We start from the raw sequence: 27,919 nt of genomic DNA, 5'->3' as shown, positions 1-27,919 counted from the left end.
ATGATGTTTTATAAAAGCATAATTCCTTAAATGTGAACAGTTTGACAGTAAAACAAAGGAAAAATTTGGAATTGTGGTTATTTGTTGATTATTAAGATATGATTTTCCTGGTCTGGCCCACTTAAAACCAAATTGGGCTGAACGTGGCTCCTGAACTAAAATGAATTTGACACCCCTGTTCCGAGCCGTTCCTGAACGCGGCACGTTACACGCCCCTCTTCATCATCAGTGGCACTCCCACAATGCAGCGGGGTAGTGTATTAACATGGCGTCAATGGTTGCTGTTTTTACCAGGGCCGTGGGATTTGAGAAACATTATGTAGAACAGAATCATGGAGACAGCTAAACAATAATTCGTAATCAACCTTGGTGCTCGAAAGTAAGTTAGTCCGTGCTCTTGTGTGTTGCAATGGTCCAAGTGTTTTTGTTCTCTTCTAATGACTTGCTGTTATGTGGCAGCTGAGTGCCAGTATTATTTATTTCTCGTAGCTCCAGAGCTAGCAGCTCAGCCGGACGACAGGGCACTGCAGCTAACGGTAGTTAGCGGACGGAGACGGCTAACAGCAGCCTCGGCTCAGCAAAGAGTCCCCAGGAAGTCAACAGAGCCCTCCCCATAACACAGGAAACACATTTTGGTTTTAATGGTGAGCATTTTTGAGTCGATAACATTTGTGCCCGCACCCCACCACTTTTCTTTTCTGTTTTGGAAGTTTAGTGAACGATGTAAGTCCAAGTCTCTTTCCCCTCAACTACCTGAACCAGACGGTAGCCATAACTAGTGATGTCTGCGACCCCTAACCTGCCAGTACCTGATTAAATCATCCCCAACATCGGCCATGGAGGGGAGATGCATGGGGGAAGCTCTGCACAGGAAACACTTCGGCCGATAGGGTATTTTCAGGGCTTTTATTAATGCAGATTGTTAGTAGTCAAGGAGAGCAATGTCATGTATTTGGAACCTATAATTTGACAGTAGAAATGAAAATCTGGGTGTCAAATGTTTGAATAACACAAACTGCAACAGAAAACTTTAATGAAAGGCCTTTGTTTACATTTTACATGAGTTGAATTTTAAGCGATTTATTTTCTGAATGTATCTTTTCGTGTTGATGGACAAAAACTTTTGATGTGTACCAAATCAGATAGTACAGTGGGCAGAGCATTGCTCAAGACCAAGAAGTGGCACCAGAACCAAAGTACATTTATATTTAAAATTAATTTCTTTTGTTTACAATCCGCTTTAGGAAAAGTAACAATATATGTAATGTGACAAATGCTGAACATCAGATACAACAATTTTGTGTGTTTGTGTGTATAAAATTAAAACCAATCACATACATTATGAAATCCTTATCTGAAATATATTGAATATTCAAATGTACTGTATCCAACAGTCTTGAATGCAAAACATTAAGTTTACAGTGATTGAAAAGGGAAAAGCATTTGAAAACGAATAGCCAGTAATGCAATTTGTTCATGAACCGGTAATTTCTTGCATATTATTTTGATCAAAAACTGCACAAATTCTACTGCTGCTTGTTTTGTCTGCTTTATATAATTGAAAATTACCTGAAAATATATTTTGATTTTGGACTGCTAATGGGCCAGAATGAGACTTGTAGCATGCTACGCTATCCCTGGACATGCTGGTTAATAGACTACTGCGTCATTCAACAGCACCACTGTTGCTCAGCAGCTCTGTCGTTGCATTATAAAAAGAGGCAGGTAGTTTGCTTTTTGACAACAGGTGATGCCATCCTGGTCACATTCCTGTGAACAAATGTTTCTGTGGCCAGCATACTTAAGTGTTAGATTCTCAACTACATACCCAAGTCATCATTGTTCCGTGTTGTCTTCATGGTTTCTGGGGACTCCAGTTACATCACACTGGACAAGACTCCTTCCACTTTCACTCAGTTTGTGGGCTGCCCTGCCAGAGGTGACAGGACCCTGACCTGCTGTGGCCATCAAATTATGCAATTCCTCCTCTTTCTCCTGAAGTTGTCAAATTTGTGACTTCTGCAATCTGGTACAAGGCCATTTCCCTGCAGGTAATAATGGAGTTTGTCTGAAAAACATTTGAAGACATTAACAAGTATGATATGATGCCATTTTAGTTTTTTGAAAACATAGAAAAAATTATTAATCTAGAAAATGATCTAAGTATTAATGAGTAAATAAAATCATTATTAACTGCAGCATTAGTCTCACAAAACAACACTTTCTGCTGTTTTGCAACCAACTGGCAAAGTTGTGTTTAGAAATTTCAGATAGGTAGGGATTACACATCACATGGGTTTTTTTCTGGACTAATTGAGGAAACATCTGTAACTGTTGCTTTCATTGTATTCACACCAAAATATTTGAGTCTGATTTAGTGAACTTGTTGATATAAGCACTTTGCAGTGTTGTGGAGGTGAAAACCTCTCCATGTTCTGCTTCCAACAGAATATAATCAGTCCCCTAAAAATTCAAAGCACGCAATTTTGTTCAAGTAGAAAACTCAGAACAGTTAGAAATGCCATCTACACCTCTGTCCCCTGGCGACATTAAAGTTTGGCACAACATGCTAGTAAAGAATGCCATTTGTAATTTACTTGTCTATTTCCACATGGTGGAGTCGAAGCAGGAACTCACTGATGAAGACATTTGGACACATTTATTATGCACCTTGGCCTCTTGACTGCCGGGTCCCCTACAGGCTGCTTTTTAAATCTTTATAAAAAAAAAAATTCAAAAGTTGTACCAAGGCAGTTTGTATGGTGATTTACAAACAGCAATTTGAACTTCATCTTCTTTTGACTGCTGGAGATTTCTCTCTATTAGTAGAGAACTGTCTTTATGTTACTGTTGTAGAGCCCCAGTAGGTTACATGTAAAATATGATCACAGTATTCTTTGCTCTGTAATCTTACTAGTTCGACTGAAAGCTATGATTTCTTTCTCTGTCTAAATTTCAGGTGGTCCGCCTCCCTGGTCATCTTCAGTGTGCTGTTGACTTGACCAGGGACAAGAGCAGCAGGACAGGAGGGATGGACGAGTCCATAAGTCCAGTAAAATTAGTCAAACAATCTCAGCCCAGAGGAGCCAAAGCTTTGTCCAGTGAGAAGTCAAATAAAGAGACTTCTGTTCAGAGAGAGCGTACCAAGTCTGCACCCCGCAGCAAAGAAAACTTCACTGCTGCAAAGGATGAACACAGTATAGGCAGCCTGCTTAGCCGTGGGCCTGGCAAGACTTCTACAGAAAACCCCCAGGACAAGAGGAGAGGACGAACCTCCAGGCTGACTCGGCTGACTGGAAGAACGAGTTCTGGTGAGAGGGGCAAAGGAAGAGTGGCAAGCTCTCAACAGCAGCTGGTGGCACAGTTTCCTGACTCCAGAGCGTCTTTTTCTGCAGACAGCAGCCCTGTAGCGAACAGAGAGCCCATCTCTCCTGTAGTGCCTAGTACACTTGAGAAAGGCCTCACAGAGCAGGCCAAGAGCTCCACTGGAGCCCTAGCAAAGGAAAAGTCCCATGGTGGGTACAAATGTGTTTTTTTCTCAGATGGTTAAGCCTTCTTTACCAATGCATCTCCAGTAAACTGCTTTGTTTATGCTAGTGGTGAAAGCTGCCGCATTGATGCATCAGCCTGTTGAAGAGCGCACAGTGTTGAGGCCCACGGTGGAGGACGGACCCCTTACAGAGCAACAGCTGGGCCTCCGACAGGCAGAGGAACGCCTCTACAGAGACTACATTCACCGACTGTTGAAAGTAAGGAAACTGTTCATTTCTGCCTGATGTCTAACATTGTTTGTGACTGCATGTCAATCAGACGACCTTAGATATCATTAATTTGCACACTTAGTTAGATGTACGAGGTAAACAGTGACCTTTCCTAAACATTCACTGCCACAGTTTATTCTGAGATGCTTTAATTTTGCTGTGCTGTAGCGATTTCTCAGCGAATTGGTCTGGGACAGAAAGAAAATTAAGCAGACAAAGTTTTGATAATTATATAGATTTTTTAAAAAGTTACGTATTAGTAAAACATGCCCAGCTAGTTTTATCCTCTCCATTGTGAGATTTGCTGCCTTCTTCAATTTTATATACTTGTAAGATGAACACAGTCTTGAAGTGTTGATCACACTGTTTTCTGGTCATGACCGTTGAAGATATCACCACGAGCTTTGGGAAATTATCATGTTATTGTTTAGGTTGAACAATTAATCTGTAAATAAAACTTCCCTTTTTAGTTTAACTGATTAAAATAGTTGTCAGTGGCTGGTTTTGAAAGGGTAAGTAAACATCTGCAGTACATCTGCAGGTGATGTATACTACAGCTAGATTGTGAAATAGATAAATAAAAAAATTTGATCTACACATGTCCCAGTTAAACAATTGAAGCCCAACCGCATTGTGAGGGTTTAAAACCTAAAGAGCCCTTATTGTTACCTGACTCTGATGGTTTAGCTTCACATTGCAGATTGATGTATGAGAAGAGTTTGATATTTAAAGTAATGTCTTCACTATTGTCCACTAAAGAGGGAAAGTTTCTTTGTGCTTTTCCTATATTTCCTGCTTTTCTTGTGATTGGGGTAGCCCATATTTCTCAGTCTTAAAGTAATAAGTAACATAGTGGTTTATTTAAGATTGCATTTAATACAGCCAATATAAAAAAGACAATGTTGTTCCCTTCGAGTGGTGGCTGTGAAACTGTCACCTGTATTTAAGAGAACTGTGATAGGCAGTATTGAATAGCTTGAGGCTATGGGCAACGGCACACATGTAAGCTTCACATCTGAATAGTCAAGCACAAGTCAAAATGTTGCCCATATAATCAGCATCTACTGCTACAAGAGGCAATGCTTATTTCGAAGAAAGAAACCTGACTTTCATAGTCAGTTTCTCAAAATGAGATTTAAAAGATAACTTTTCATCTACCCAGATACCCAGTTATTACTCTAAGGAACGCAGCAAAGTTATGTGAAGATCGGCATTGGTTTGTCCGTCTGTTTGTTGGCAACATTACTCAAAAACGGAATAACGGATTTGGATGAAATTTTGAGGGAAGGTCAGAATTGACACAAGGACCAAGTGATTAGATTTTGGCAGTGATGCAGCTTATAGTCTGGATCCAGAGATTTGTTAAGGATTTCTGGATCATTGTGAGATAGCGGCACAGCATCACTGTAACTATGACAACATGTGAACACTACATCAGCTACCAGCTGATGATCACACGATTGCAATCCTACTACAAATCCACCACTGTGGACTTATTGGGACTTATCCATCTGAAATGATACAAGGAACAATTGATTAAATTGTGGGGGTGTTTCTGAGTCCCATCAATTTACACCACCCGCTACATATTTAAGTCACGCGATCCGGTATCTGTACATAACGTACACATGCATAACACTCCTATATTAAATGGCCACATTCTATGTTCCTGCGATTTCTGATCATCAATAATTAATAAACAAATGCTGCAAAAAAAAAAAAAAGTGCTGCATTTCTGACAATGCACTATGAGGGAATGAACAGCCTTGGAGGAGTACTGTGTTCTCTGAATGCTTTTGATGACTGAGGGAATACTTAGATCACATCAGATCACCATCTTGTTTGCTATAAAGCTTAGCCTAGAATTGGCTACAAAACTGTGTTTTCTTATTTTATCACTTTTTTATTTTTAGTTTTTAATTTACAATTGCTAAATAAATGAAGATGAAATGTAACATATCCTTGAAAAAAATGTGTCACACAAGAGCTACTTGTATTCTAGGTCCAACATAGGGCCCATTCTGTAAGACTCAATTCTGTACTGAATAAGGAAAAAATGTTAAAAAACAATCATTTTAGCTTGTTTGTGACTAGTGTGGACTGCCATGTTAAATAATTAAGATAAATTAATGCTTCAGATTAGATTTTATGTGATTTCAGCTTCATTCAGGCTGGACTGGTAAAACAGCCACCATGGAAAAGTCAGAAAGTTCAGGTTAGAAAAATATCTGATCACTGCTTTTTCACTTTAGTGGACTGATTCCAAAATATTCTTTTAAAATTGGCATTAACCAGCCAAAAGCCTCCAATTTCACTTAAAATAATTTGAGTGTATCGTTGGTTTTTCTGTTGGGTTTTTTGGAGCCCACACAATAGAAGCACTATTTTATAGAACACAAAATGAACTAAATACTAATGCACAACAGAAGTTTGGCTTATTTGATAAATTATGATGAAAATGGAAATTTTCCATTTCACTGTGTTTCATCTGTCTCCCCTTTGGAATCATTACAATTCTATATTTTTCTCATACAAGGGATTTGTTTTTAATTCTACCTAATATTGGAAGGTGGTGTTATTTTTTGCAATTATGATCACCTGGAGGACAAAAATGACAGATCCCCAAATTTACAAGTAAAAAACTGTGAGTGAACATAAACTGACTGCCTTTTCCTCTCTCTTTTTGTTTTCACAGCAATCACCTGAGTATCCAAACTACCAGTACTTATGCAAGCTCTGTTCTGTACACATTGAGAACATTCAAGGAGCACACAAACACATCAAGGAAAAGAGACACAAGAAGAACATAATGGTATGGGAGCTTTAAATGTTATCCACGACTTGATTTGTTAGTGCTCTCTTGAACAGCCATGAGGTAATGGTTTCCACTCATTATTTGACACATTGTGGTTGTGATGTAATAGGAGAAACAGGAGGAAAATGAGCTGCGTGCCCTGCTGCCCCCTTCTGCTGCCCAGCTGAGAGCCGTGGATGCGGCCGTTGTAGAAACAGCCAGGCAGCATGGGATCTCAGAAGAGGACTTTGAGGTTCGAAAAGCTATGGTCATCAGGATGGAGGAAATCATACAGAGGCACCTCTCAGGTTGTATGCTGTGATGTCACTCAGTGTTTCCATTGTGGTGTAGCTTCCAAGTCCAGGAGTAGTTGCTGAACGTAACTATAGTTCAGTAAGCACATAGGAAGAACAGCATAAAAGTCTGATGTGTTGGCCTCTGCAGAGAATATTACTTTGCCACTTGATGTGACCATGGACAGGACAAAAAACGATTTGCTGTCTGAGTTTGAGCTTGAGAAGTGGCTTATTGCTTCCACCAAGTAGTGTAAGAAGAGGCAATGTCATGAAAAAAAAATTTACAATGTGAGTCCTGTTAAAGTAGATCCTTGTTGACCTTCAGATTTTAGTGCCTTTCATTATTAGGAGCAGCTGGTCACAAGTTGGCTGCCTTTCTGAGTGTGAAATATTCTGCATCACTGCATACACACACACACACACACTCATATATATATATATATATATATATATATATATATATATATATATAGACACACACACACACACACACTGCCTGACAAAAGTAACAGTCGCCACTCGGATTTCTCTTAGCAAATAGGTAAGAGCCTTCCACTGGATAATTACTGCAGTGATTAATACGTTTCAGCTGCAACAATTTATTTAACCCTTGCTGATGCAGTGAGGAGCTTCTCATTTCTTAAACAACCGTGTTAGAAGACATATCCTGTGGTCATGGAAAGGATGTTAATCTGTCTCAGAAGAGTCAAATTATTGGCTTGCATCAAGCAAAGTAAACAACTGAGGAGATTTCTGAAACTACTAAAATCAGGTTAAGAACTGTCCAACGTATTATTAAAACTTGAAGGATAGATATAACATCGTCTTCCAGGAACAAATGTGGTCGGTCATGTGGTCTGAGTCCAGATTTACCCTGTTCCAAAGTGATGGGGGCATCAGGGTAAGAAGAGAGGCGGATGAAGTGATGCACTCATCATGGCTAATGCCTAAAAGTCTGTGGGGGTTTGGGTTATGATCTGAGGTTGGTCAGGTTCAGCAACGTTATGTTCCCAGGGAATGAGGTCAGCTGACTACCTAAATATACTGAATGACCAGATCTTTCCATCAATTAAGTTTATCTTCCCTGATGGTATGGGCGTGTTCCAACATGACGATGCCAGGATTCATGGGACTCACATTCTGAATGAGTGGTTCAGGGAGCATGAGGCATCATTTTCACACATGGCTTGACCTCTGTGGAGTCCAGACCTCAGCCCCGTAGAGAATCTTTGGGATGTTCTGGAGAAGACTTTGCGCAGCGGTCTGACTCTCCCATCATCAATATAAGATCTTTGTAGAAAATTAATGCAGCTCTGGGCAGAAATAAATTATGTGACATTGGAGAAGCTTTTATTGAAACGATGAGTGAATGTGTGCCATATAGGATGAAAAACACCTCCAAAGCATTGGGGTCCCACCACTATGTTTAACAGTGGGGAAGGTGTTCTGAGGGTTCAAGGTTTCTCCTTTTTTGCACCAAGTGAAGGCTACATCATTGTGGCCAAACAGTTCAATTTTTGTTTCATCTGACCATGAAACAGAAGACTAGAAGTCCTCTTCTTTGTCTAGATGGGTATTTGCAAAGGCCAAGCGGGCTTTTGTGTGCCTTATCTGGAGAAGTGCCGTCCTCTTTGGTCTGCGTCGTGGAAACCAGTAGTGTGCAGTGTCTGTTGGATTGCCTGCCTTGAGACGTTGCCACCAGCAGGCTCCCAGATTCTCCAGGATGGTCTTGGTGGTGATCCTTGGATTCTTTTTCACTTCTCTCACTATCCGCCTGGCCAGCACAGGTGTCACTGTTGGCTTCCGACCACATCCTCTGAGATTTTCCGCAGTGTGTATTGTCTTGTGTTTTCTAATAATACTTTGCATTGTAGCCACTGGAACTTAAAAACATTTAGATATGGCCTTGTAGCCCTTTCCTGACTTGTGAGCAGCCGCAGGTCTTCAGTGAACTCCTTTGTCTTAGCCATGACTGTCCACAAACCACCTGCAGAGAGCTGCTGTTTTTCAGCTGCTGAATTGATTAAAACAGCTGTTCCCAATGAATCAGGGTAATTAGAGTACTTTAGAACAGCTTGGACTTTTTGGAACGGTATAGAACCTTGGATTTTCCCGTTGACTGTGACAAGTAGACATGCCACTTCTTGTTCAAATGTAAATAGAAGCTGAGAAATGTTTTTTCCACAATGTACATCATCTTATCTTTTGGGAAACTCCTGTGTCATTTCCAGTAAAAATAAAAACTTGCTGGTTGAATAAAAGTAACTTTAAGTCAAAATTTGCCAGGGATATGAATAGTTTCGGGCTTGACTGTGGATATTTATGCAGTACTTTCCAATGTCTTTTCTTTGAATTTCCAGCTTGTTCTCTTCGTCTGTATGGTTCGTGTCTTACCCGCTTTGCCTTCAAGACAAGTGATATCAACATTGACGTCACCTACCCTTCCTCAGTAAGTCTGCCTGAGCTATTTCATAGAAGCGCGTTGTATTTACTGTACTAACATTAGAGAACACTGCAAAACAGCAATATTTGTTTTTCATAGATGATAGTCTTTCTTTTTGTCTTTTCAGATGACACAACCTGAAGTCCTGATTCAAGTGCTGGAAATCCTCAAAAACAGCTGTAGGTTTTGCTCACTTCATTAATAATTTTAACTTAATGTGCGCCATGATTAATTGCATAAACTTTCAGATTTGACTTAGCAGAACTCTCATTGCTTTTCTTATCTGCATTTGTCTTGAACTTGGATAAAATGTGCCTCTGCAAGGACCTCATTAAAAACGTACTATTTTGTAATCTAAAGGCCCTGCCATGAATTTGTGTTTCTGCAGTTTTCCTCAAGGTCATTTACTGTGTTTTTTTCTGTTTTCTCCTTTAGCTGAATTTTCTGAGGTTGAGTCAGATTTTCATGCCAAAGTTCCTGCTGTGTTCTGTCGGGATGTTAGCAGGTAAGAGCTACTCACCTGTACTGTTTGGATGCATTTTTTAGTATTTTTTACATCTCTGCATACCTTCGATCTTTTTTGTTTTCGCTCACTAATTGTTAAATATTTACTTGTGACTTCATTTCGACAGTTATGAGGTGGCACCTTAAAAATGTGCCATCTCCAAAACAGCAGCTTTTTTAGATCATTTACACTTAATACTTATGCAACTGCACATTAAGATAGGACATTACTACTTTACATGTTGTGCTGCGGTGAAAGCATGACCTGGTTTCATGTGTGATTTTGCACATCAACAAGTGTTTCTTTCAGCAAAGTATTGTACAAAATTTCCCGTTTCAAGGTTAGTCGTTGTCAATGTAACAAATAATTGTCAGTACATCCAAAGTGTAAACGGGCCTCCTGTTGCTGCCTACTGTATAACTGTATCCATGGCAACATTAAAGTTTCTGCCTTTTGTTAACCTTTTTATCTATTCACACAAGTGGAGACTTTTATTGTGCCTATTTCCAAAAAATAATGTCCAAACTCATATTTTGTACATTGTCAGGTTGCGCTGTCATCTCAACGTATTTTCTGCGAGTTTATCGCGTGCAACTTGTACAAAAACAGAAACAAATCAAGTTGCTGGGCCTCGAACTGCACATTGCATTAATTTATGACCTCTCCTTCTTTGGGTCCACACAAAAATGTCTTCTAATTAAACAGCAATGCACCTTATATAAAGACTGCACTCTAGTGTGGGTGTGTTTTTATCTATTTCTTATTTATATTTTACATATCACTTTTTCAGATAATGACCCTGGCAGCCATAAAAAGAATCAAACTGTGGTTCCATGTCAATTCAAGAGTTTGATGCAGCTTTTTGTTGTTGTTTTTCCACTCTTCTCTTTTGGCGCAGTGGCCTGATGTGCAAAGTGAGCGCAGGTAATGATGTTGCTTGTCTCACCACCAATCACCTGGCAGCCCTGGCTAAACTGGAGCCCAGACTGGTTCCCCTGGTGCTGGCCTTCCGTTACTGGGCAAGGGTAAGGCTGTCACTTGCAATGACACGTCAGCTGAAAAAAGAAATGATAACCAGTCTCTCATAGGATTTAGGGTGTTCAGGTGTTTTCAGAATGTTCTGGTGCATATCAGCTAGTCCTGATATTCCTTTTTTAATTCAAAAACAGGTTTGTTGGAATTTTCTAGAATAAAAGTGTCTTAAGTCTTGTAAACAAGGCGAGAATTACAAGAAAATGAAAATTTGTGTATATATCCACACATATGATTCACTATTTGTACAGCTTAAATACAAGAAAAGGATTCAGAGAGCGCAGTACTCCACCAAGACTGCTCGAACTAGGTGCTTATAAGTTTAGACACATCCTTTGCTCGACAGCAACAGCGTGGAACCGTTTTCTTTCATCTTCATGTGAATTTATGGACTTTTTGGCAGCGTCTTCATCATGTCAAGAAACTGCTTCTTAGATAAACACTTCCTGTGCCGCTGGAATGGTGACAAAATAAAAGCCTGTAACATTAAAAATATGCCTTCAAAATAAAAGCATGGAGGAAACGGTTATTTCAAAACTAGCAAAACAAAGGCTTGCCAAAAGTGATGAACTGATCAACAGACCTTTGTAAGAGTAATTTTACTCGTAATTCGGTATCCATAAATAACATGCACATGGAAAACACACACTTGTGCTCAGCACGTGGTCATTTTTTATTAAAGATTTCGTCTGTCGGAAATGATACGTCCACTGAGCAGCCTTGGCAGAGTACTGCGCTCTCTGAGTGCTTTTCTTGTTGATTGATTGTTCACTAATTTTAAATACACTGTGTACACAAAATGCACACTATATGCCCCAATGCCAAACACAATATTATGGTCAGGACAAGCTATTTAGAGTATAGTGAGTGGAGAGTTTATGTTTGAATAGGTTGATTTCAGTTATACATTTTTACAAGCTAATACGGCCATCTGAAAGAATTGTTTATATTTTATTGTTTATCTCCACAGCTATGCCACATTGACTGCCAGGCTGAAGGTGGCATCCCCTCATACTCCTTCGCCCTCATGGTCATTTTCTTCCTTCAGCAGAGAAAAGAGCCCATCCTTCCTGTCTACCTGGGCCGTTGGGTAGGTGAACTGTTATTAGAAAACTGTCACTCTGTGTATTGTCTCCTCACTGTTTGGAAAGAGAGATGAGAAATGCCATGTAGCAAAATTCAAAGGAAGATGTGAACTAGGAGTATTGTATTTGGGTTCTCCTTTGTCATTTTTTTTTTTAAAGAAATGAAATAGAGGGACCTGTTTTGAACCACTTTTTTATGGTTATTACGATTGGTAAAATAATCATGCATATAGGGTGTATTTTTGAACCTTTGTCAGGTTGTAAGATTCAATTACCTTCAGTTAAATACACACCTGAGCACTGAAAATAAATTGTAAAAGAAAAACTATGATTCCCAAAATCTCTTCTACAACTAACAAAAGTATTGCTCATTTATAGTATCATGTTTCTGGCAATTTACTTAATTTGATTGAAACCTAATAGGAATTCACTGTGAATTAGAAATGCCAACACTGTGTTGATAAAATGTCTAAATGTCAAACTTTTACTTATCTGTGCCCCCTGCCTATCTCCTTTGATATAAAAATGGGGAAATAGACTGAACGTCTTAAGGCCTCTAAACACTGCAATTTTAACAATCTTATAAGTTCACAGCGTACTACACTGTACAACATGAATCTAATAACCTTTGGCCACGATATGAAGTTTGCTGTGTGCAGATTGTACAATGAAAATGCAGTTGAATCATAGCCTACAATGTACGTGAGTCAACATGAATGCGGAATAAGCGTGCGCCATTCATCCATGAAAAATAAACAACCAAAGCATAAACGGAGCACCTACAATAACAGGGAATCTAGCAAAACATGAACAAATTTAATTTTTATTCATTAAATAACATAAACTAAGTGCTCTAGCCACTATTTACAGCGGTGTTTGTGTGTGTTTGCTCGCCGCTAATGTTAGAACCTGGGAGCTGCAATTCCGCCGCTATATCCTTCCGTGCTTCGTCCTTTTTTGTCCGGTTAATAATAATAATAATGAATTAGATGTATATAGTGCTTTCCTATTAGGCATACTCAAAGCGCATACAATGGATCCATTATTCATTCACTCACACATTCTCACTCTGGTGGTGGTAAACTACATTTGTAGCCACAGCTGCCCTGGGGCAGACTGACGGAAGCGTGGCTGCCAATCTAACGGCCCCTCCGACCACCACCAACATTCATATGCATTCATACACCAGTGTGAGTAGCCGCACTGGAGGCCAGGTGGGTAAAGTGTCCCAAGGACACAACAGCACATGACTAGGACAGAGCGGGAATCAAACCGCCGACCCGACCCTTCGATCATTGGACGACCCGCTCTACCACCTGAGCCACAGCCGCCCGGTTGTGGTATGAGCTGGAGGACACGTCAAAAAGGCTTCTGCTGCCACAACTATACTAGACTGTCTTCTTTGTTTAAATCCCACATACTTGTTATGATGCGTTTTGTCGCCACAAATCATCTGTTTGGGTTTAGCACCAGTGTGGCGCTGAGCAGTACGTCATTTCATACGGCATTTCTATTGGTTAGTTAGTTGTCGTAGGTCGCAGCAGCAGCCACACTGTGAGACGACCACCCCAAATTTCTGACAGTCAGAATTTGATCGCAGCTTGTCTTTGGTTGGAAGAATATGACAACGACCGTCCTTGAACCTGTTTCACAGTGCGATGTATAGGGCCACCGATTTAGAGCCAAGACCAAAGATATCACCTCAATTCTTTCACGATTGTTATCTTTCGTCTGTGAAATCGTCTGGAAATCGCAGTGTGTAGTGGCCTTTAGACAGTACAGTTAAAACTCTGTCAGTCATCTGTGTCATATAGACAATGTGTATGTCTGCACTTTTATAGTAACACAAAAGATGACCCACATTATTTCTCTGTGACTAGTATCATGTTTTGTGAAAAAGACCTCTACAAAAAAATCTAAAAAATACGCCCTAAAATGTCCATGCACTGCTCTTTATGTGATCTCATTGGATATTTTTAGCACCGTGCTGCATACATTTGCATAAAAATGAGAAAGAAATATTTAATGCTGCTATAAATCATTGATATCTTCAAAATGTAAAATTTATATTCATAGTTGTTCAGATGAAAGATAATATGACCCATTTAACAAAGACTGCATTTATCATTTATGGCACCACTAGAGAATTGTAATGCAGACAACATTACCAAAAGGGATTAACTCCTCTGTAATGTTTAGATAAATGTAGTTCAAAACATTTTTTTCCTTGAAGGCTATGTTTCACCAGGAGGGGCTCACATAGTTACAAATATGAGATGACACAGGGTCAATAACAGGAAGGATTTCACCAAGGTTACTGGAAGTTGGTTGTTTGCACTGGGGTAAAGTGTAAAATCCACTCCCGGAGCTCAGAATGTAGCAGAATAAGTCAAGTGTAATGAGAACACCTGTGAATACCTGAGTCACTACCTGTGTGCGTGATGTAGCTACTTACGTGCTGTTTAAACCACATGCGGGATGTTGCAAAGCACATATGGGGTCATGGTATGGTGGCACTGCAATCCTCCAGAAAAGAATGTTTGTTCACACTGAAGTTGTATCCTGGTTTAAGACATGAAGTCCACATTTTGTGAAGGTAATTTCTTTTGAAGAGGCAGACAAGGCGTGTCCCATTCTGAAGGTTTTACCCACATTTGGAGGACACAATTACTGTGTTTTTACCATTTGCAATTATCCCGTCAACTACCATGTGTCGGCAAATTGTTAAACACTCTGCCCAGGCAGTCTCCATCAATTTGTGTCATCAGGATAGGACATTTATGTGACTCTACTGTATCTATGACATGTTTGCATTGAGGGGATTTATTTATCGCTGGTTTACAAGTGAGATGAAGAAGATAAATTTAAAACGTTGTACCACAGCAACAGTAAATGATGGAGTCAGACATAAATTATTTGTGAAAGATTGTTGCCTTGTAATCGCAAAGTCGTTGGATGAAGAAACAAAGCTGTGTGAAGAAATTGAACAGTCACATCTTTGCTAACTGCTAGTTTTCATGTTTTACTTTATTTTACTCCTTTCAGATTGAAGGCTTTGATGTGAAACGTGTAGACGAATACCATCTAACTGGAATTGCATTGGACATGTTTGTCCGATGGGAGCACAGACCTCAAAGCTCCACGGAGAACCGAAATGAGGCCAGAGGAGAAGGCAGACCCAAACTGGAGCAGAAGAAGCCTAATGATGCTCACTATTCAGAGGGATTGGTGAGTTGTACTTGAGCACACTGTCAGATTGTAAAACAATTTATGGGAGGTCATGTTGACATTGTTACTTTGCCACCATCGCTTTAGCAAACCTCTGTTATTTTCTCGTAAAGACCCACCTGACCTTGGACCTTGGTAAAGGCGTGTCCCTGGGCCAGTTATGGTTGGAACTCTTGCGTTTCTACACATTAGAGTTTGCTCTTGAAGAGTACATCATTAGCATCCGCTTAAAGGAGCTCCTCTCGAGAGAGGTGAAGAACTGGCCTCGTCGCAGGCTCGCCATTGAAGGTAAGAGACCACCCTATTTGAGTTGTCTTTGTCTCTCTCTCTCTCTCACACACACACACAAATTCACATTGTGTGTCTTTTTATAATTCTTTTAGATCCTTTTGCCTTGAAGAGAAATGTTGCACGGAGCTTGAACAGCCAAATGGTGTTTGAGTACATCCAGGAGCGTTTCCGTACAGCTTACAAATACTTTGCTTGCCCCCAGAAAAGGGGCTCTGGAGGACATCAGAGAAATAAGAAAGCAGGGGGACATGGTACAAAGTCAGAAAGGGTTCAGAAGAAAGAAACTGCATTTGTGAACAAGGAAGAGGACGATGGGAAAGGTGAAAGCAGCCAGGGCGCTCAGAGAGGGCACTTTGAATTTAAGGAGAATGAGGAGTGTGACAGCGATGATGAAGGTGGCTCAGATCTGTCCAGAAAAAGGGAGGAGAAGACTTTAGATGCCACCCTCATGGACATGGTTCTCAGTGAGGGGAACAAACCTTCCTTCTCCCCTAATGGCCTGCTGGACAGTGATAAGGAAGGGGAGGAGGAGGAGGAGGAGGAAGAAGAAGAAGAGCATGAGGATGAAGAAACCAGTGTTTCAGAGAAGGATGTGCCTGTTACATCAGACGATTTGCACTATGTGTTTGACAAGTTGATTTTCACTGGTGGAAAGGTAATTCTAATGAACACCATTCACCTGCTATTTTTTATTTTGTAGTTAGTAGCAGTCAGCTAAAAGTATTCAAATCTTTTATGTGATCATTTTTGTATAGCTTCCAAGCCATCTGTAATAGACCTCTGTGGACAAAACAATACACAGTTGATGCTTCTTCTATATTATGGCTATAAAAGCAGAAAAGCTCATTTCTCTGTTACTAGTACTGATGGATGCATGTCATTATAGTGAGATGTTTAAACTTAGGAAGGGCTTTTATTACTGCATGATGGGAGTCCAGTTTTTGAGTGTTGAGAATCATGATGCTTTGATTTTAGTACTTCGTAGACAGCGTATTGTAACCATTAAGGCATTTTATTTTTCAGTTTTGCAAAGTAGGACATTGCCTCACTATACTGTTGTGGCACAGTGTCGTCCTGTTGATTACATGATTGTTCCAGCAATGATTATTATGTCTAATATGTCATTTAATACATGGGCCTTTTTTTGTTCCAGCCTCCAACTGTTGTGTGCAGCATCTGCAAACGAGATGGTCACCTGAAGGACGAGTGTCCTGAAGACTTTAAGAAGATTGAGCTGAAGCCTCTGCCTCCTATGAACGAACGCTTCAGAGACATTCTCGATGGGCTCTGCAAATTGTGCTACTGTATGTAGTCGGTAACGTAGTACTGACTTTTGAGTCACTTTGGTTTTTTGTAGTGGGTACATTTAATGCACTGAAACATTTAACTTGAGTGAAACAAGTTCTTTGTTGACCTCTCTGCCCTGCATATTTGTTTTATATTAGACAACAGTTGGCATTGACTTCTATTTATTTTTTGTGTAGCTTGAATACATTGAAAAATACCCCCACACTATTAAAACTGCTCTATATCAGTAAATCAGTATGTAAACAAGAAAAGTACTCAGAGAGCACAGTACTCTGCCAAGGGGGCTCATTTCCGACAGATGAAATCTTGAAAAAAATTGTGGCAAAAATCATGGCAACATGGAATGTGTCCATTTAATATAGATGAACCCACAAACAAAATGACCTTGTGTTGAGTACAGGCATGTGCTGTGTATGTGTACATTAGCTACGGATACTGAATCAGCTGACCAACATATGTAGCGAGAATTGATGGGACTTGGAAACACCCCCATAATTTAATCAATTGTTCCTTGTATGATTTCTGACAGATAAGTCTGCAGCGTTGAATTTGTATTAGGATCGCAATCATGTGATCGTCAGCAGACAGCTGATGTAGCGTTCACTTATTGTCATAGTTACAGTGACGCCATACCGTTATCCTGCAAATATACAGAAATCTTTGAGAAATCTGTGGATCCAGACTATAAGCTGCATCACTGCCAAAGTCTTACCAGGTGGTCCTTGTATCATTTCTGACCTTCCCTGAAAATTTAATCCAAATGCATCAGTCTGTTTTTGAGTAATGTTGCAGACAGACAGACTCACACACACTGCCTCCTTGGAGGAGTAATTATCAAAGAAGGGAACAATTATTTTAAAGGCGGCACACCAAATGTAGATGCCTTGTGTTGGCAAAGCTTGTGTATTGATTGATTGTGCACTAATTTGAAATACACTGTGTACACAACATGCCCACTATTTGCTCCAATGCCAAACCCAATATTTTGTTCAGGACAAGCTATTTAGAGTATAATGAATGCGGAGTTTACGTTTGAATAGCTTGATTTCAGTTTTACATTTTACAGCGACGCCATGCTGCTATCAGTTATACAGAAATCGTTTAACAAATCTGTGGATCCAGACTATAAGCTGCATCACTACCAATGTCTAATCACTTGGTCCTTGTGTCATTTCTGACCTTCCCTGAAAATATCATCCAAATTCGTTATTCTGTTTTTGAGTAATGTGCTCAGACAGACGGATTCACAGAAGAACAAACGTACGCTGATCGTCACAAAACTCTGCCGCTTTCCTTGGAGGAGTGAAAAAAATATAGTGCCATTACAGGACTACCGGTTAATGTGCAGACACTGCATTACTATACAACAAAAGAATACATCTTAGAGCAACATCACAAAATGACTTTTGTATTGTTTGTTTGACAAACAACAGAAAATATGTAATTTACAATGATGATGATCAGCAGCATATTCTCGCATTGCTAAACCTGAAAACTGCAATGTGTGGAATCTGGTTGAGAAAGGACTTTAATGATTAAGGCATCATTAATAGCTGCTGATGAACTTTATTTTGCTTGACTAATCAATTAATGGGCTCTTCATTCCAGCTTTCTGTGACTATATTTGTGTTCTGCTATTTGTAGATGAACTGTCACCTACACATGCTGAGCAGCAGAAGAGGGAGCAGATACTCGCGAGCCTGGAGAGGTTTATAAGGAAGGAGTACAATGGTGAGCTTCTGGCAAAAAATTACACAAAAATAACTTTTCAGAAGGTTTTTACCTGCTTTAAGAATTTTTGGCTCCTCCAAAAAATTTCGGCTGGTGTCAGGACAAAAATATTGAATAAAAACATTTTTTTAAACCAGTTGTTAACTGGGGTGTCATATACCCAGCAATAGAAAACATTTCAACTTTAATGTATTTGGGCATATCATGCTTGCCGTTATGCACATTCATCCACCATAAAGCCATTCTGAGCAAAGACAATCTCTGGTCACCTATTCCTTCCTGTTCTCTTGTGTTAATTTGTTGCTCACTGATGATGTATATTGTGTCCTTGTTCTCTACAGTTCAATATAAAAGCCTTCCATCACTTAATGAGACATAATATTTTGCTTGGAAAACTTATTGTGGATCATCTGCAGTGATTGTTGTTCCACCATGAGTATAGGTAGAATTAGTGTAACTGAAGAGAATATTTTTAAAGAGAAACTCCACAACAATGCTGTTTTTATGTGAGCCCCAGATTGTAAAGGACTTTTCCCCTGGGAATTGTTTGACAGCATTTACATATGGACATAATTATGCTTTTCTGTTTTTGAATCCACAGATAAAGCTCAGCTCTGCTTGTTCGGGTCTTCCAAAAACGGTTTTGGCTTCCGTGACAGTGACCTGGATATCTGCATGACTTTAGAGGGTCACGAGACGGCAGAGGTTGGCAGATAAAACACACATTCATTTATTGGATACACACTACCGGTCAAAAGTTTTAGAACACCCCAATTTTTTCAGTTTTTTTATTGGAAATTATGCATGTCAATGTCTCACTGTACTCTGAAATGAAAGCACAGAACAAACAAGCAAATGAAGTTAAAAAAAAATCAATTTAGAAACCAAAATGTATTCAAAAATTTTGACTCATCAAAGTACCACCTTTGACTTTGACAGATATAACAGGTGAACACACTCGTGGCATTCTTTCCACAATGGAAATCAAATATTCTTCAGAAAGTTCTTCCTAACTCTGTTGCAGAAGTTCCCATAAATGTGTGGCATTTGTAGGTTGATTTGCTTTCACTCTTCTGTCCAGTTCATCCCAAACCAGCTTCATGGGGTTTAAGTCTGGAGACTGTGCTGCCACTCCATGTTTTCAAGTTTACCATCTTGTTCTTTTTTCCTAAGGTAGTTCTGGCATAGCTTGGACTTATGTTCTGGGTCATTATCTTGCTGTAGGATGAACCTCTGACCAACTAGGAACATAACAGAGGGTACTGCATGGTGCTGCAGAATGCTGTGGTAGCTGTTTAGGTTCAGGGTTCCTTTCATTCTGTACAAGTCACCGACCCTGGATCCAGCAAAACAGCCCCAGACCATCACACTTCCTCCTCCATGTTTGACAGTTGATGTCACACACTGTGGAACCATCCTTTCTCCTACTTGATGATGTACAAAAATCCTGCGTAATGAACCAAAGCTTCAAATTTTCATTCATCAGTCCATAATACCATCTTCCAGTCTTCAGTTGTCCATTGGTGGTGTTTCATGGCCCAAGCAGGCCTCTTTTTCTTATTCTGATGTCTTAGCAATGGCTTTCTTGCTACAACTCCACCTGTCAAACCTGCAACTCCAAGTCTTCTCTTCACAGTTGAAACTGAGATTTCTTACTATGACCACTATTAAGCTGTGCTTGAAGCTGTTGTCCTGTGAGCTCCTATCACCAAGCTGTTGACTCTCAGAAACTTGTCTTCTGATTCTGTTGTGGCTTTGGGTCTTCCAGACCTCTTCCTGTCAGAGTTTCCTCCAGCTTCTGAGCCTTTTGATGGTGAAGAAAACTGTACTCACTGACACCTTGACTTTCTTCACAATTTCTCTGTAGGAAAGACATACATTTTTAAGTGTTATGATGGTCTGTCTCTCTTCTGTTGTTAATTTTCTTCATTTTTATAGCAACACTACTTTCTGCAGTACAATACTGTTCAAATAATGCTGTGGAGAGTCTGGTGCCACGGTGTGTTACAGCACCAACTTTCAAGACTTGATCAGCCTCCACTGCTGCAGAACAGCTTCAAGCTGTTAACCCATTTCTTGTTCCCTGAAAAAGGCCTCTGTATAGTTGTGAAATCTACATTATTTTTCAGTTTTGAGGAACCTTATCTTTTTTTTTTTTTTAATCTGGCAGGTCATCACTTTGTACAATTTCAAGTTATTCATTGGACTTGAACTAAATTGGAAAAATTGTGGTGTTCTAAAACTTTTGTCAGGAAGTGTATATTTATATGTGCATATATATACTTCTGCTTTTGATAGACATTTTTATCCTTCTGAACAGAAACTGAACTGCAAAGAGATCATTGAAGGCCTTGCAAAAGTGCTAAAGAAGCATACAGGTGAGTTAAGGTTTTACTGTCTCTTTAAAACTTAGGGGTCCTTGTGTGTGTCCAGGACTGGTTGTGACCTCCCATTTTCCCATTGTTACAGGTTTGAGGAACATCTTGCCTATCACCACAGCTAAAGTGCCTATTGTGAAGTTTGAACACAGACAGAGCGGTTTGGAGGGTGATATTAGCCTTTATAACACTCTGGTGAGTGGACGAGGCCTTGATATCAGATCTGTCATCAAATGATATATACAATGCTGAGAAATGCCTTTGTTTAGTGAGTATATTTTTGTGAATTTATTTGGATGGATGGATCTTTGTAGGCGCAACACAACACCAGAATGCTGGCAACGTATGCAGCTCTGGATCCACGTGTGCAATTCCTGGGATACACAATGAAGGTCTTTGCAAAGGTATGTAAACGTTGGTAAGCAGACACAGTAAACCCTGACTGACTGCTTTTCTACAGTTCATGTTGCAGTTTCCTGTTTATTTGTACATCTGACTGAATTTAATTGACATTTTCAAGTACTTTGTAGAAATATCCAGACAACTATGCCATTCTGACATCAAAAAACTATTTCATATCCTACAGGGTTGCATTTGCAAAGTCAATATTATTAAACTTTCTTGTGTGTGTTTGTTTGAATATTGAAATATTATGCATTACCAGAAACTATCCTGAACATCGTCAACTTTTTTGAGGGGTATTTTAATTAAAGAAGGTAAACTTTAATATAAAGTAGACTCATTACACATAAAGTGGAATAATTTAAGCGTTTTTCTGTTATAAATTTGATGGTTAGGGCTTATAGCATGGGTATGTGTCAAAATTTACACCACACCTACCCTTGGAGGCGTGGATGTGGGATGTCGGGCTTGACTGATATCTGCACTAGCAAGGCTAGGATTGAACATTTGAGCAGCTTTTGCAGACCATGCTTTTCTCCTGACTAAATGCTGATGTCTCAGTGGCTGTGCGCTAAATAGAAGATTCCTGAGGAGCTCTTAAAGGCGCTGAAACAGTACAGTGCTGTCTGTACCTGTAGCTAACCTTCCTGTTTGCTCACAGCGCTGCGACATTGGGGATGCATCCAGAGGAAGCCTCTCATCTTATGCTTACATCCTGATGGTACTTTACTTCCTGCAGCAGAGGCAGCCCCCAGTGATCCCTGTCCTGCAGGAGGTACCTAATACTGTTTAATGACTGAGACAAGAGTTATGCATCAAGTATAAACGTGTGTTTTGTCTTCAGTAAAATTTAAAAAAAAACTCTGTATGATGTCTTTTCAGATCTTTGATGGGAAGACTGTTCCCCAGCGGATGGTAGATGGCTGGAATGCTTTCTTCTTTGATGACCTTGAAAATCTGGTGAGTTGAATTAAAATTTACAGAAACTCAGACCGGCACTTCCTGGGGTCAGTTAATTCAGCTGCTGTTTCTACTCTGACTTCTTTCGTTCTGCTTCGGATTAAAGTAGATCTGTTGTTTGTATGTTCTGTCCAAACAGCGTCAACGCCTCTCAGAGCAACAGCCAAACACAGAGTCAGTAGGAGAGCTGTGGTTGGGACTCTTGCGCTTTTACACTGAAGAATTTGATTTCAAAGAGCATGTCATCAGCATCCGCCAAAGAAAACGCCTCACCACCTTTGAAAAACAGTGGACCAGCAAATGCATTGCTATTGAAGGTGATCCATGTCTCTGCTTATCCCTATGCCTTTATCTGCTTGTCAAAGTTACAGCCCAGCTCTTACCTTCTACTCATTCGTGTTCTTTTACTCAGATCCCTTTGATTTGAATCATAATCTTGGTGCTGGAGTTTCTCGTAAAAGTAAGTCCTTTGGTTTAGCTTTTCATAGTCACTGTTGTAGACCGTGATAGTGTTTATACAAAAGTCAGTTGTAGTTTTTAATAAAGGACACGATTCTGTTGTGAAATGGTATGTATTTATTAATTTTATACATCCAGATGCCGCTGCTGCTGTTATTGACTGAACTGAAAATAGGGTGTGAACTGGAAGTATCAGCAACCCTATTTGTTACATGTTTGGGATATTAAAGCAGTCTCACTTCAGTTGTGCATTGTTGACTCTAGCCAAATGCATACACACATAGTGTATGGTTTAATACACACACTAAAAGAATTTCATTCACAGTATTTGATTAGTCCAGACAATAACACTATTTAATTTGTTCGGTTAGTGAATGAATTTTAAGGTCATGCAAGCATTGTCTCAATTTTAGATTAGTTGTCTTGGTGTTGGATACTTGTGAAATGTTTCATCATTCATGCTGCATCTTATTCCTCCTCCAGTGACAAACTTCATCATGAAGGCCTTCATAAATGGAAGAAAGCTGTTTGGAACGCCCTTCTATCCAGTCCCTGGCACTGAAGTGGTGTGTCATACATAATCTGACTTTTATACTTACGCATAGCATGATTAAGGTTAAGAATGTGAAAACTGTTTGCTGTCCAAAGAAAACTGTTACTTGTTTAAAATTTGCACTGTTCTGCTGCAGGACTACTTCTTTGACTCAAAGGTGTTGACGGACGGCGAGTTGGCGCCTAATGACAGGTGCTGTAGGATCTGCGGGAAGATTGGACATTACATGAAAGACTGTCCAAAAAGACGCAGGTTGTTCTCTCTTTGTTTACACAAATACTTCTCTGTGTGGCAGAATTTAAAGAAAACTACTGAGAAGTAATAAATACGGAACAAAATCATATAACTTTTAATTTGTGATTTCCCACAATGTAGAATACATTCAACTTTCATATGAGCGTTTTTAAAGCGTCACTGTCCACAATACTGATGTATAACATATCCAACATGTTTGGGAGCAATACCCTTGTAATGTAATTTTCCAAAAAATTGGCCAGTAAGGACTGAGCAGCCTTGGTGTAGTTCTGCGCTCTGAGCGCTTTTCTCATTTCTGTACTGAATGTATCAGATGTATATATTTCTCCTATTTGTATCTTGAACTTTTTTTTTTTTTTTTTTTTTGCTAGGATGAAGAAGAAGGAAAATGATAAAGATGAGGACATCAAAGAGGAGGAGCGGGAGCCGAAGGACAGACGTTGTTTCCAGTGTGGGGACATGGGCCATGTCCGGAGAGACTGTCCTGAGTACCGCCACCTCAAACAGAGGACCCCCGGTGCTCCAGGTAAGCACAACGTCCACTTAAGGTGTACAACTTTGATTTCAGCTTGGCAAAATATTACCGATGAAGTTAATTTTTCAACAGTAATATGTATTTTCTGATACATTTCTTGATCTCAAATAACATTCAACTTGAAGACCTTTGTCAATAATGTCAAAACAGGCTTTGATTTGCATATATAAAATAGGATGCACCTAATATTCTCAGCATGTGAGGGTCAAAGTAAAACAGATCGTTAAAAAAAATAAATAAATAAATAACTTAAATGCATTCTTATTCTTCCACAGCTCCTCACATGGTACGAACAATAGTGAACTCCCAGTCCATCCCTACTCCTCAGGTAGCTGCAGACTGTCCTGGAAGGACCAGGCAGCCCTCTGAATGTGTAAGTATAATGGCTAGACATTATAGGTCATTTCCCCAGTAATACAAAATACATAGAAAAGACTATTTGCTTCTGTTTGTTCAGGTTTTGAGATAACTCTCAGATTTCTATGTCCATCCCAGTAAAAGGATGAGAAAGAAGTTTGTTTGCTGGGATTATTTTAACCCTCATCAGTATACCTGGGGTCCATAAGTTGTCTTTTTTTTTTTTTTTTTTTATTTGCAAGTTGGATTTTTCAGTCCTTTTAGGTAGTTGTCACCCACGTAGTTGCCATCACATACACCAAAGCTTATTTGATTCCAACCGGGTTTGTGGTGTGTATATATAGAAAAATCATTTGGGATCCATGGGGACCCCAGCCAGACTGTGCATCTTTTATTTATGTATGTTTGTGTTACGTTGCTCTTGTGATGACTGCTTCAGTTGCATTGTGTTTCATTTCAATTCAGTTCTTACACTAATACTGTAAGCAATACACATCAGTAATCATCAATAGTACAGGGTTTCTGCAGGGCATTAAAAAGCATTAATAGTCATTAAATTGATTTTGTGAAAATTAAGGCCTTAAATGGCATTAAAAATGATTAAATTTGATTCTCAGTGGCATTAAAAATTCTTTCTGCAGTTTTCAAGAAAAACATTTGATAATAATAATAATAATAATATAATAATATGTAATTATAGACTGCGATTTGTCAGATATGTGCGTCTGCGTAAACATGCCAAAGCATTGTGATAATTGTTATGGTCGGTCGGGTGCAATTTGCAAAAAACTGCATGTTTGGAAGTGGACGGCAGGCTGGAACAGGTGGAGGATAGCGGTGAAATCGGGAAATGCATATTCCAGCGAAAATGGCTAGAAAACGTGGAATTCAGAGAATAACTACAGCCCGTTGGTAGTCAGGGGTGGTTTCCGGATTCAGAAATAGTAAAATGTAGGGATAGTTTTCATATAAAAATCATCTCTTACAAAAAAAAAAACCTGTGTAATTTGTTGTGTTCACGGTCATGGCATTAAAATTTTTACAGTCTAAAATGGCATTAAAAAGCATTAAATTTGACTGGCTGGTTTCTGCAGAAACCTTGTAGTAATTTCATTGTTTCTTTCATATTTTTATCTATAGATGACACACGTTTTAGGAAAATTTACATTGAGAGGATATGGACAGGTACAGAAATATGAAACGGATGAAATACTACTGGGGTCCAGCTGGACCCCAAGTGGACAAATGAAGTAGGTTTTGACATGTGTACTGATGAGGGTTAAACAGGAGCACGTTTTCACGGAGACACTGTCCTGACTCCTCCACAGAACAGTTTTTTTCATAGTCCTCATGAAGTTGCTCATTTCTAACGGTTATGTTATTGTTGTTAAATTCTTAGACTTACATTTTTAAAAAAAATCTAATTAAGGCCTCAAAGATGATAAAAAAGAACTGAGTTTTGTCATAAGGTGCCTTGACAGGCCCTATAAAATTAATTCATAATCCCAGCTTGAAATTTCAGCAAATCTAATTTTTGTCTTTCTTCTTCTCAATAGTCTGACAGTCGACAGACTCCACCCTACTCCCCGCAGCCCACTGCTGTTCCCCAGAGTTCCTCCCAGTCCTCCAGTTCTCCTCAGCCTTCCCACAATAAGACTGGTTCTACTGGTCCCCAGAAGCAGCCTGCTCACCCCCAGGTCCCATTATCTCTCTTTAGTTTTCCTACCTCCCATCCCGGCCAGTATCATCCAGGAGCGCTCACTGCACTGGGACTTCTTCCCTCCCACCAGCATCAGTCACACCAGTCCCAGGGGCAGCCTCATCACCCAGTCCACATCCCCTCCACCTCCTGGCCCATCCATGGACCAGTCCTTACTACGTCCTCTCCCACTGCCCCCTCCCCACCCGGCCTGAAATTTGCTCTGCGTTCACCATCAGGGAACGGGAGTCCTACAGGCTCAGGGGGCAACCCCAGCCCCATGAATCTGAACGATCCCAGCATCATCTTTGCCCAGCCGTCAGGGAGACAGTTGGGCATCGGTGGGCCAGGACGGGAAGGCCACTGGCACAACCACTTGGCACAACCGGGGTCACTCTTGGGCAATGGCACTGTAGTCAAGCCAGGTATTCACTGGGTGAACTTTGGTGGCACATCTCTCTGTGTGTGATTCTATAAGTGTCTTTCTGTGTCTTACAGAGCATCTACACTCTGGTTCCACTTGGTTCAGTTAGTAATTTCTGTGTATGCTAATGTTTTTGGAATATCAGATGATTCTGGTTCCAGGTTATAGTACGTATTGAATCTTTTCCAGAGAAAACCAAGCACAATGTCTTCCAAAAATGAAATCTCTGCAGTTTGGAGACTTTGATTTCTCAACCACTCTTGCAGTGGAATATCCATTTTATTCAAAGTCTATCGGTATGCAAATGTTTCCACACAAGAAATTAGCTGTCACTGTTTTGAGTGAATACTGAAGCCGCATCCTTGGCTTAGTCCCACCCATGACAACTGAGATTAGTTTAAAGAAATACAAACAAATCAGAGTGTTTTCACCTTGAGCAGAATGATACTGTGGTGCAGACAGACCATTATGTGCTACAGAATGAGCTGGCAAAGCAAGACTAATCCGAAATCTAATAATTATCCTTTTTAAACCACAGAAGATGGGATATTGATTGACAAAACTCAGCCAAAGTTTTAAAACTAGGTTTTTTTCAGACCTCAAATTTTATGAACCATTTAATGTTTGTTTTTTCCTGTCTCTACAGAGTCCGGTCACCCAGCCCAGTTTGTAGGTGTGAGCCAAGGCTCTCGGTTATGGGAGCACAATAAACCACCCCAGTACACCCTGTCTCCATCCTGGCCCTACAGGATGCCCCAGAACTTCATTCAGCAGGGCAACGGAGGCTACCAGCCAGGAAAACCATTTGTGGCCCAAGGTCAGACATGAAAAAGAGGACTTCTTACTTACTCGTAAGTTCATTTGAACTGATTGACTTTTTGTTTTCTCATTCTTCAGGTTCTGTGGTGCATCCGAATCCCAGTTTCCCACTGGTCCCACATGTCCGGCATCAAGTCAATCTCAATTTCATCCAGCAGAAGAAGTAAATACGCTTCTACTTTTTAATTAGGTTTATGGTCAGTAACGTAACAAAGCAAAACTATGTACTCTTCACATCATTTGATCACGAGAAAATTTTTAAAATGAATTTTATCATTTTTGTACAGTTTTTAAGTTTTATTTTTTGTCTCATTACATTGATTTGTGATACAAATGTCAAATATTTTAATACCCCCATTTTTGAGGGGGTCCAAAAAGTGTTTTTATTTTATGTGTAAAGTAAGGAGGAAAGATGTAAACCTTTATTTTTATTAGCTGTATTCATACTTTGCTTGCCACAAAATGAAGGCTTTGAATAGATGTTTGTTTTAAAAACAATCTAATGTGTCACCCTAAGTATGTAGTGCCAAAAGCAGGGATAGCAAGAAATGGGAAAACTCAAATTTAAAAAAGGCTTCAAAAAATAAAGGAAAAAAGCAAACAA

At 39.7% G+C, this 27,919-nt stretch overlaps 1 protein-coding gene across 2 annotated transcripts; it reads left to right on the top strand.

The window, feature by feature from the left end:
• The first annotated feature begins 228 nt into the window (after positions 1-228).
• tut4 (terminal uridylyl transferase 4) lies at positions 229-27,919 on the top strand. Of its 2 annotated transcripts, none has more exons than XM_023291200.3 (31): positions 229-379; positions 490-644; positions 2,960-3,515; positions 3,598-3,749; positions 6,457-6,573; positions 6,686-6,863; positions 9,212-9,300; positions 9,422-9,473; positions 9,730-9,799; positions 10,698-10,824; positions 11,802-11,921; positions 14,962-15,144; positions 15,258-15,432; positions 15,528-16,090; positions 16,589-16,739; positions 18,388-18,474; positions 19,076-19,179; positions 20,795-20,852; positions 20,944-21,047; positions 21,167-21,256; positions 21,916-22,029; positions 22,137-22,214; positions 22,354-22,531; positions 22,627-22,674; positions 23,157-23,239; positions 23,363-23,478; positions 23,853-24,007; positions 24,292-24,389; positions 25,930-26,497; positions 27,143-27,313; positions 27,394-27,919. In XM_023291200.3, the coding sequence occupies exons 2-31, from the start codon at positions 642-644 to the stop codon at positions 27,480-27,482; spliced, it is 4,677 nt and encodes a 1,558-aa protein (XP_023146968.2). In that variant the 5' UTR covers positions 229-379; positions 490-641; the 3' UTR covers positions 27,483-27,919. The 2 variants fall into 2 exon arrangements, with proteins under 2 accessions (XP_023146968.2, XP_023146969.2); XM_023291201.3 differs by having other exon boundaries at positions 233-379; positions 460-644.

The sequence above is a fragment of the Amphiprion ocellaris genome, chromosome 2 (assembly GCF_022539595.1).
Source record: "Amphiprion ocellaris isolate individual 3 ecotype Okinawa chromosome 2, ASM2253959v1, whole genome shotgun sequence".
Taxonomy (NCBI): Eukaryota; Metazoa; Chordata; class Actinopteri; family Pomacentridae; genus Amphiprion; species Amphiprion ocellaris.
This window is presented reverse-complemented; position numbering and strand designations above follow the sequence as displayed.

Excerpts from the sequence above, each read along its gene's own strand:
- tut4 (XM_023291200.3), top strand. Across the intron at positions 9,800-10,697 it reads TTCTGTCGGGATGTTAGCAG|TGGCCTGATGTGCAAAGTGA; the intron begins GTAAGAGCTACT and ends CTTTTGGCGCAG. Across the intron at positions 27,314-27,393 it reads AAAACCATTTGTGGCCCAAG|GTTCTGTGGTGCATCCGAAT; the intron begins GTCAGACATGAA and ends CTCATTCTTCAG.